This window comes from Clupea harengus, chromosome 17 (assembly GCF_900700415.2).
Source record: "Clupea harengus chromosome 17, Ch_v2.0.2, whole genome shotgun sequence".
NCBI classification, from domain to species: Eukaryota; Metazoa; Chordata; class Actinopteri; order Clupeiformes; family Clupeidae; genus Clupea; species Clupea harengus.
In genome coordinates this window covers 23478510-23489649 of record NC_045168.1, presented here as the reverse complement: position 1 = coordinate 23489649, position 11140 = coordinate 23478510, and the positions used below count along the sequence as shown (strand labels likewise).

The following is an 11140-nucleotide window of genomic DNA, read 5'->3' as shown; positions in this document are numbered from 1 at the left end:
GTATAATAGCTTTAGTATACAGATGGGAAATATGGCCCTGATTTCGATAACAAACGCATAGAAGTTTGAAGATGAAGCTGCAATGAAGCACGGTTATCGGCAGTCGTTCGATGGATATTATTCCCTGTTAGGGAATCTATCCAGTCTTGCTACAGCAATTGACAGTCCGCATGAATCTCTGAGAAGCCCCCAAAGGTTGTCCAAAAGCTCTGTCAGAACCTTCCTCAACGAGAGAGATGAGCTGATCAGGTTAAACATCGGGCAAAGCACACTCCCACACCCACACCCGAGCTCGTTTCGTTGGAGATTCGTTCTTGCATGCAGGCTGACTGACAGGGTAGCGTTAGATGCGCTGTGTTCGCGAGAGCATCCGAGTAAAAAGATGACTCGGGAAACAAATACCTTGAAAACCAGCAATGGTATGCGTCAAGAACAAACACTGGCAATAATGAGATACTCCATGCACTTCATCTGCTAAAAAATAAAGCATACATGTTACTGCACTTCTACTTGCATTCGTCAACTTTTAGTGAAACTAACACCGAAAAAAAATAATTATGACAAGAGTGACCACAATAACAAATCAACAGCAAGGCACGGGTTTAAAAATAACTGTTCAAAGTTTTCACTTTTGGAGAGAGGAAGTCTCCATATCCGTAATGATTCAGCTTTGTGCAAAGCCTCTGAGCACGCAAAAGGGAGCTGCGCACTGACGTTACAACTACGACCACGTACCAAGAGCGAGGAATAGAACCTATTATTATACTTCGCAGCACCTTGCAGGGACAGCACAGTCGCAAGTCTCGCTAAGCCCCTGGTTCCGACAACTTCAGGAGAATACCCTCCACAGTTTCAGTATGATCCATACTCGATATTCAGTGTCTAAATACGTTCACTTGGTATCTGTTTAAATCGCGGAGCAACTTTGGAAATTAGATTTTTCTTTTTTAACTGGCTGATGCGATTTTTGTCATTAGAGGAATGATGTGGACCTTACATGACGGAATTGGATTTGTTTTCTTTTCTGGTCTATGTGTCCAGATGGGATTCACTCTTCAAGGTAGGCAAACTGAAAAAAAAAATGCTTGTTTTTTGTTTCAAATCGCCTTACTGCCGTGGAAGGAATAAATATACTGTTAACATTTTGAAATCAGGGAACATCACATGAAATGACACCGGATTTAATGTTCAGAGACTCCGCAATTGCCTTTTTTGGTACAGAGATAACAAATCGTTCGCATTTTAAACACGTTTTGGTCGATAGTGTCGCTGCATCAGACAGAAAATTGAGACATCTTCTAAGAAAAGCTCAACTGTTGATTGTGACGCGAAGATTACGGACTGTGTCTGAGTTATAGTTGTCTGTTCTTAGGGATACTCCAACAGTTTACCAGAAAAGCAAATCTAATGTAGACTAAAAGAATAACTTCGACGAGCCTGCATGCGCGACTTGCATTTCAAGTAGCGGATCTGCAGAAATGGAGTTCGATTGTGGGACTGCAGCTATTTTTCAGCACCAAGGACAGTTCCGTAAAAGTAGCCCACTCGGTTAACACGACGAGAATATGTCGCAAAAAGCAAAAATATTTAATGTTTGAATCGAACATGCTATACACATTTCATATCAATACAACAGTAGTTTGAGACCTACCACATGCTTATAAAAGAACGGATTTGCTTGTAGTCTTCCACGCGATTTAAAACGCATGATTTGCCTTTGCCATTGCAATCTTAAAGACACTGAACAAATGTATACTTTCCCTATTTGTTGAAGACTTTGCTCTCGGAATAAATGTTAATATAAGCTTCAACAATGTCTGCGCTTTATTGAACCCATAATCCAAAACAAATACATTCTCATTATGTTTCTATAAAAAAAAACGAGTTCAGTGTTTTTGATATTGCCTTTGACGTATGTTTATATATTTGCAGGGAGGTTTACCAAGATACCTGCCAACATGACTGCTAAAGTGGGACAGAACATTGAAATGGAGTGCGCCTTTCAAAGCGAAACAGCCTCGGTGTACTTGGAGATTCAGTGGTGGTTCATTAGAGCGCCGGAGGAACCGAGCTCCAGCGAGGAAGAGACAGCCACAGAGGTACTTTATGATTTTCCTTAAAATGCCAATACCCCGCACCGCGTGGCTTTATGCGTTTCCAGATGTTTTGTGCGGCTTTATAGCGCGTTGAAAAGTACATTCACAGCCCATTACCTGGTGAGTGCGGTATCACGCACAGTCTCTTGGGATGAACATGTTGTATACTATGCTCTGGTACACATGCATGATACTGCGGTCAAGGTTAAAATGCGTGTTTAAAGCTGTTTAAAGCTGTCACTGTCTTTGAATGCTTCCACTCACTTACTGACCAGCCCCACTTACACCCCCCCCCCCCCCCCACACACACACACACACATACACATATACACTTTTTACCATCGTCACTATCTGGCTATTTTATTACCTTTAGTGCTATCAATGAGAAAAACTCCAAGAATGTCTGAGTATTGCTCATAATGTGTCTGCTGCACCTTGTGTGTTGTGTACCTTCGAGTAGGTTCCATTAAATATTTAGTTGTTGAGGCCATTTCAGCGAAGTTTGTCAGCTCATTTAACCTGATATATAGCAGGGGGGTGCGTCCTTTATTACCCCCCCACACAGCATCACAATACAGGAAACTGCGTTTCTTTTTTGAGGAGAATGTACGCGCTGTAAGTAGCTGTCGCCTCTCTATTGCTGTCGCTAATCACACATTGCTGCTGCAGCTTTGATCCAGACGATCCATATGTGTGGGACGCTGGATGGCGAACTTGTTGCCGCTATTCATAAGCAATGTCCAGCCTTTCAGTGGTTCCATCTAAAATAGCTGACATCTATGCCTTACGTGCGTCGGATGTCAATAATAATAATAATAATATAGAATTATGATAAATGACTGGATACTGGAGATGTCAGTTTCATATTACGATTAAGCAGTATAAGCCAGCACATCATGAGTGTTATTGCCACCTCTTGGATTTAAATGGACTGAACGAACTGTACATTGTATGTTTATGTTGCCTATTGTCAAGCCATAGCAAGCAGGGTTATCTACGCATAGCTGTGAGATGAATCTGATCCTCACATATATGCATAAACTGAATATATACTGAGATGATTTAGACAGAGAAATGTCATTTCCCCCTTCAATAGATATTAGTGAGGAATCCTTAGTGGCAGTGGGGGTCGAGCAAGTGCTGACACAATGTGTAAGAGTGCAAGGTTGCGTCTCACCAGAACTCCCTGTCCTGTTAATTCTGACAAGGGAAGATGGCTGTCTGTTGCAGCACTGAGCAGCACTTCAGCTCAGCTCTTAGCTTACCTCATAACCAGTGAAGGTGAAGTCAGAAACATCAAGCATCAGGAATCAGATTCGATTTACCAGTCCACCAGTGTGGATCTTTGGAGGATCTGGTCCAAATAATGTTTTTTTTTTAGGGACTGAGAGTTTAGATCAGTGTAGAGGTTTTAACAGATTGCTTAAGGAGACACACACACCGTATGAGAATAGATCCCTCTGTAGCAAATGTCGGCTGTTCTGTTAAATTTGGTTTGCGAACATGTCAAAGGGTGGGGTGTGATGGTCCCAGCTGCATTAAGGATATATTCTTGTCCACTGATGGTATGGAAGTTTGGCATGGGGTATGGGTGGTGGGGGGTGGGGGGTGGGGGGATCTATGTATGGTTCCTCTACTTCATGTTAGCATCAAAATGATGAGCATCTACCCTACATCACAGAAACAATGGCAGCATCCTTTATCCTTGTGTACGTTGCCGTGTAAGCTATGGGAATTCATGGATGTGTTTTCATGCACTTTTTTTTATTGTGATGCCTCAGATCTACTGCATGACTTTGACAAGAGACAAGGCAACAATTTTCACACTGACAACCTCTGATGCACCATGTTTGACTAGTGAGAAATCCTGATCCTCCTTGCCATTGTCAATGTTCACTTGAAAACTCTGGAGGCCAAGTCACTCTACGAGAATTGTTCAGCAGGTGCAATTTACAGTTCCATTCATCACAAGATGGGTTTTTATTTCAGGCTTACCTGGAATCATTTATCTTGACAAAAACTCCAAACGTTCTCCCTCACACATTCCCAAAAGACTGGTATTGTTGCTTCCTCTGTGCTTGTTATGTTTAATTATATACATCAACTCTGCTTCCCCCCTGAGAAACAACAGTCCCACTGTATGATTAATGTAGCACTGCTGCACTTCACCTGTGGTTGCCTCTCCCACACTGTTACACTGCTGCATATTAGCAGCAATGCACTTTAAAACCAACACACGCTGCCTTTGGTGACAGAGCTGTCACTGAAATGCAATGCATGCCATCGGTGCTATTAATTGTGTACATGATACCTGTGGTTGATTTTGTTTTTACCTTTTATTAAAGTAAGAGCATATTCAGACTTATATCTGAATCTATGTGGCTGTGGTCATCATTGCAAGTCAATGATTTGGAGTCATGCTCTCCACTTCTTTATGAGGTTTCATTCAAAGGAAGATGGCTTTAATGGCCACAGTTCAGTCAGCCCAAACAAGACTTCCTGATATTTGTGAAAGCCACGTTTGAGTGCACAGGTAATAAGACATATTGTATTAACCTTTCAAACTTGCTAATGCACTGTCTTGCATTGTATGGATTTTTATAAAATACCGTTCCACTCATTTAAATAAATGTATCACCATTAAGTTACTTATTCGTTTTTGTTTTGGAGAATATCTTGCTTTACCATATCTTGCTTTACCATTTATTGACTCTTTTTGGCAAAGAAAACAACCATTTTCAGAAAAGGGACCAGGCCCTGGCACCCTTATAAATATGAGTTTATTAGGCCTAGCACCCTTATGAATATCGGATAAACTCCCAACACCAACTCATTTGAAAAATCTCTACATGTTTAATGGGATGTATTGCTTTTGGACGACCCCACCAGTGAAATCCATTTGCCTTCTCCTCATCTCTCAACTCCTCACGCACCCAGCCCTGGTAAACATACCCCCCCTTCACCTTATCACCGCCCAGACTTCCCAAGCATCTCGTCTCCTCCGCCAATTGCTGAGACATTAGCAGCCAGAGTGGATAGAATGGGCAGCCCTGAAAACTGTGGGCTGATCGATTCACGTCTCATTATGGCTGACGCGTTTGTAATCAATATAATGTTTCAGAGACCACCGGCCCCACTGTGGGTGGGTTGGATCTCTCACAGTCTCTTGCTCTCTGTATGCCGTTCCCACCTGGAGGGCGCAAAAACCACATGTGAAAATGACTAATGACCACACTTTCCCATTCTGCACAACTTGATGAGCAGGTCTGTGCTCCCTGACTTGTTGGTCAGTGTTTTTTTTAGGACTGTGTTTTCCGGAGGCACCAATTGATTACATTGACAAAGTAGCTGTTGCAGTTCTGTTTCAGTGTGACTGGACAATTTACACTGATTTGAAGAAAATGTCTTCATATATTAGGTCTAGAGTAAAGAGGCCTGCCTGTTCAAGGAATAGATGGCTTGGATTTATGGTCTTCATATAGTGTTTGTAAATGATATTTGTATTCACAAGAGAACTTTGTGTGTTGCCAAAGTCTCAGGAAGAGCTGCTATTGTTTTGGCGTTTGCCACCGAACGATCCCCACGCAAGAAACTCAGGGGCAGATGTACATTCTTTACAGAGCGCAGGGCAAACAGCGACTCGGCCAATCCACAGAAACCGCATGCTGAGCCATTTACATTTACATTTACATGTAGTCATTTAGCAGACGCTTTTGTCCAAAGCGACGTACAAGGGAGAGAATATTCAAGCTACAAGCAATAGAACCTGGTGTAACAATAAATAAATACTACTTTACATAAGAAATATAACAAAATGAAATAAAAAGAAAAAAGAAGTGCAGAAGTGTAACTGCTGTAATTGCAAGTTACGCACTAGTCGAAGTGCCAGTTAGGACGGGAAGTGCTCTCTGAAGAGTTGGGTCTTCAAAAGCTTCTTAAAGGTAGAGAGGGACGCCCCTGCTCTGGTAGTGCTGGGTAGTTCATTCCACCAACGTGGAACCTTTTCATTTAACGTTGTGCTAAACCTACGGCTGATCGTGTAATCAATACGTCGCCATCCTCCAACCGTAATTTGAGGCGGAATCGGAATCATTCACTCAGGGGCTCAATTGAATGGAATCATGGAGCCGCTGTGCGATATTAAAAGGAATCAAAAGTTTAGCAATCAGGAAATAGATATACATGCTAATAAGGTTTCATAAAAATGAGAGATAATACAGGGCAGTAATTCCACACCACAAAAAATCTACCCGCACTGATATGCAGCTATATCAAACACATTCAATAGGCCTAGTGTAGCATGCATCTACACGTAGGGAAGTGGATGAAGTGAAAAGGCGATGGCAAAAGTAAAAGTTGCTTTTAAAATGGACAGAATAATCAAAGCTGGTTTCCTTGTTTATGGAAGTTTTTCCTATTTACGCATCTAATGCACAATCTGGATTACACCTGCTTTTAAAATGTTCACCTCAAAAGCTGTCCCCCGCAGTTTTCATACATACAACGGATTGCGCTTCTACCACAATTGTGCCTAGAACTCCACTTTTCCCACGACCATGGACGGATTAAGAAACCACGGGCCCCTGGGCCTGGACATGCTGAAGGCCCCCCCTCTGCGAAAAAAAAAATTGTGCGCCTGCAAAACACGCACGCACACGCAATGTGTTGGATTTTACGGTCGAATTAAATACTTTGGCTATTGTAAAGCAAAGATGTCAAAGTTTACTCCGTAACATCCACCTTCGGTGAGGTGTGCACTGCCCCGCTATTGTTTCTGACATTACATGTGACAGGGCAACAGCCGAGTGATTCTTTTCCAAATTGAAACTGATTAAGACCTACCTGAGGGGCAGCATGGGGCAGGAGAGGCTGAATGGGCTGGCTATCCTGTCCATTGAAAAATCAGATCATGCATCACCACTTTTATGTTTGAAAGGCGTCGTTTAGCAGGTGTAACCTACTGTGCCTGCTTGTAGGTCTTGACTGTCAGATTCTGCGCCTAAACTAGCTATATCGTATCGTCTCATCACATGATCAAATAGAGACTTGACATTGGACAAGATAGGCTACATATTACCCAGCAATCATCATTGCATATCTGTACATGACAAAAATAACAAAGAAAATAAGAAATTATTCATTTAATTGAATCAGTTTTTTAATAGTTTCTATAGTGTATGTACGATAAGCATATCTTTTTGTTATAGATTGCTACTGACGATTTCCCCCTAAAAATGATGAAAACCATGACAAAGACAGGTTTGCCATTTTGAGGGAATATATAGCATAGGGTATCCTTGGCAGTCCCAAAAAAGTCATGCATGATCACTGTCACAGTAATCTAGCTTTTTCTAACACAGCACAGGTACACTGAATTAAAGCCATTAGCAAATGAATAAAATACACCTTTTTCAACCACAAATAAGAGATACATAACAGCGACTTCACGCAGAGGCTCTGGCCTAGGGGCCCCCTGAGCTCATGGGCCCCTGGGCCTGGGCCCGGTAGGCCCGTTCGTTAATCCATCCCTGCCCACGACCCTCCCACAAATGCAAATGCCAAAGTCAGGAAAGCGCAATTCATCACTCTGCGCTCCTGCAGCATCCAGAATACGGGTTTAGCCATGTGTGGTCCGTTCGCACATACCATGCCATGTTTTTTAGGCGCACGCTGACACGAAATTACGTCTTGTATCAGTGTATCTGTACCTGTATTCTGCAGAGTTGAAACGTCTAGTATTAACCGTGAAACGATATCCATACATATAAGTCTTTATAGGGCATACGGGGATTGGGCATTTGTAACTCAGCTTTTTCATTAGGTACACGTTCGAAGTATGTCGTCCTGTCCCAGAGGACTCTTGTAATGGAATAGATCTCAATGACCTTTAAAATGGTTGCTAATAGATTCTAAATTTAGGTCTGGTTCGATCATGTGTGATCTGTGGAATGCATTCGTGCCTGTGGGACTGTTATGCCAAACATACTAATAACCAGGTTGATTGCATGTGTGTGTGTGTGTGTGTGTGTGTGTGTGTGTGTGTGTGCGCGCGCATGGATGTGTGTGTGAGTGTGTGTATGAAGGGTAATAGGGATGAGATATGTGTGTAGGCTGATATGTTTGTAGACCTCTCCTACTACAAGAAATGTATGGACCAAGCGGTTGAGTTCCTTGAGTGGTCATGTAGGTGCGTTAAACTGCAATCAGTTCACATTCATAGTCTTTGCAATCAGTTCACATTCATATTCTTGTACCAAAAGTCTCAGGGATGTGGAAGCCTTTTTATACTGTCATAGGGTCTATTTTCCTCTAATTATCATGTTTGCTTGTGACCTTTCACCTTGCTGGCAGGTTTGTTAGTGTTACAGCATGAGTCACTGGGCTGAATTGCCAGGAGCAAAAGCCAATGAACCATTGCAATTACACCTTTAAATACCATGACACCATTCCAGACACAAGTCAAATAAAGGACAAGAACGAAAATACACAAACGACTCTCGCAGAGGCAGAATTAGAACATTAAACTGAGCATTAAAGAGATTCATGTTCGCTTATGTCAGGGTATTAATGCAGACAAAGGGCAAAGCAATCAAGAATGTGAAATTATTATTTGTTTTAATAATCCTAACCTTAAAATGAACAACAAATTACATGTATTCTGTTAGAATGTGGATGTAACTATGAAAGAGCAAAGAAAATAAGATAGCAGAAAACCGTGTGCTCGTTAAATCAGAATTGAATAGAAATGCAATTAATCATTTCTTCTGTTGCCCCACTGCTGCCTTGGCTGTGGGATGGCGACCGACAAGGCCTCCTGGCAAACTGAACCTCGCAAAAAAGAAAAACAGACAAATCTGCACAAGACACGAGTCCACCACAGGCGCAGTCCTTCTCCGTGATGCCAGCTGCATTGACCCATTCAATTTAGGGAGATCAAAACAAAACTGGCTTCCCTTTGAAGGCGGCGGACACAGGGGCTATGCTCGTAAATTAAGGACTGGCCCCATTTGATGTTCCATGGCAGGCCGCGAGGGCACCAGCGGAGCAGGGCGTGCCACAGGAGTGCCAATTGTCTATTTCTGCTGGGGCGAGGGGGAGGCTCTGCACAAGGATAGCCTTGAGGAATAGAAAATGACTGTTGTGCACTGACTGAATTCATTTGGGTGCTTTAAGCTTTTAAGAAACCACCCAACACAATTTGGAAACATTTGACAAAACAGGCTGGCTACAAAAACCCTATTTTCATTTTATTGGCCCCTTGAAGTGGTTATTGACTTCTACCAGGACAGTTCCCCTTGTGGGTTAGGATGGGCAGTCACAATGAAAGAAATCTTCGGGCTGTTTGACTCTGTTCCAGATAAGGTAGGGCAGCAAAGGAAATGGTCTGCACTGCTCTCTGCTACCACAGGAAATTAAACATGGATGCTGAATGGTTCCATTCCCATCAGATTCCCAAGATTGCAGCAGGAACGTGTATGTGTGGAGTGTTATCATGGAAGTAACTGGTACATAAATATATATTAGAGGTTTTCGAGATATGACCTAAATATTCAGTCTACACCTTCTCTGTCAGACCAGGAAAACAGCTTTTCAAACAAGTGGATCCCACATCGTAATACAAGAATTGCTAAAACAACGCCAACATTTAAGTGTTTTAAACCTTTTGTTTTCTGTATTTCTTGTTGTTTAAACCTTCAGAGACCTTTGTAAACCTTCAGAGACCTTTGTTTTTTTTTTTAAAGTTCTGGACAAATATCCTTGCTGAGAAATGGCGTTTAGAACTGAACTTAAAGTGGGTGGCAGTTCTGTCCAGTGACTTTAATAGGCATGTAACCTAGATTTGTTTATTAGCTCATCAAGTGCTTGCCAATCACAATGGATGTCCCCAAATTTAAAAAGGCTGCCATCCTCCTAATCACATTACTGACGGAAGTGCTTGTCACAGGCGCAGGCACTGTGGGCCGTAGCGATGAGATTTGTAGGCTGAGAAACAGAGAGGCTGATAGCAGCCCAGCCATTTGAAGGAGCTGCTTCCCCGCTGAGTGGGAACTCGCTTTCATATTCTCTAAGAGGACGCTCTGCAGAGCCCCAAACACCCCTCCCCCGACCCCCACTTCATACCACACCACCACCACCCCTCACCGCCACCTGCTGATCGCGACTCTCTGTCGGGCACGAGGCGATGAATTAGGAGCCAATTGTAAGCTGTTGAGTCGAGGCCCCACGGATTTCTGGCATTGGCCGTCAGGCAGATGAGTGTCTGCACATAAAAAGTAGCTGATTAGATTAAATGTGGGCCATCCCCTTTGATGTGTGGAATGACTTTGACCCTTGGCTGGCAGCCTTTCTCCTCTTGTCTCTCCGTCTCTCTCTTCTCTCTCTCTCCACCACTCTCTTTCTCTCTCTCTCTCTTCCCCTCTCTCTCTCTCTCTCCCTCTCTCTCTCTCTCTCTCTCTCTCTCTCTCTCTCTCTCTCTCCACCACTCTCTTTCTCTCTCTCTCTCTTCCCCTCTCTCTCTCTCCCTCTCTCTCTCTCTCTCTCTCTCTCTCTCTCTTTCCCTCGCTCTCTTTCTCTCTCTCAGAGCCACTCTTTCCTGTGCCCACTGAAAATGAGAATGCGAAAAATGAGGGTAGCGATGGCAAAGAGGCCAGCACATTCAGCAGTAATGGAACTGTCACACTGTTTTGATTAAGCATATCAATTTTGGCTTTAATTGCCCCCGCAACCCGTGTCTCGAAGATATTGTGCATCGGGATATTATGCCGTGTGATGTATTGTTTTATAATTATTGTGTTGATCACAGTATGTGATATGGTCTTAGGCAATACACAGAAGAGTGTCTGATCTAACGTGGACTTCACTGAGATAGTCTAGTGTCGGGTCAGGAAATCACATCAGTATGTTTCTAAGCACTTACAAGTTCTGTAACACAACTTTCTGATCAAATCTAAAGGAAGCTGGTGTATGTATGAAAAAGCAGAGTCAACCCTATCCAAGAAAATATGGGCAGAGTAACCATAGCAACTACGAATAAAAACTTCATG

At 42.8% G+C, this 11140-nt stretch overlaps 1 protein-coding gene across 1 annotated transcript in view; it reads left to right on the top strand.

The window, feature by feature from the left end:
- The first annotated feature begins 297 nt into the window (after positions 1-297).
- The window catches only part of vstm2a (V-set and transmembrane domain containing 2A), a 33987-nt gene continuing 23144 nt past the window's right edge, over positions 298-11140 (top strand). Inside the window, exons 1-2 of the mRNA XM_031583962.2 lie at positions 298-1060; positions 1933-2099. Of these exons, the coding sequence (XP_031439822.1) occupies positions 982-1060; positions 1933-2099 (246 nt within the window). The 5' untranslated portion in view covers positions 298-981. The remainder of the gene's footprint in view (positions 1061-1932; positions 2100-11140) is intronic.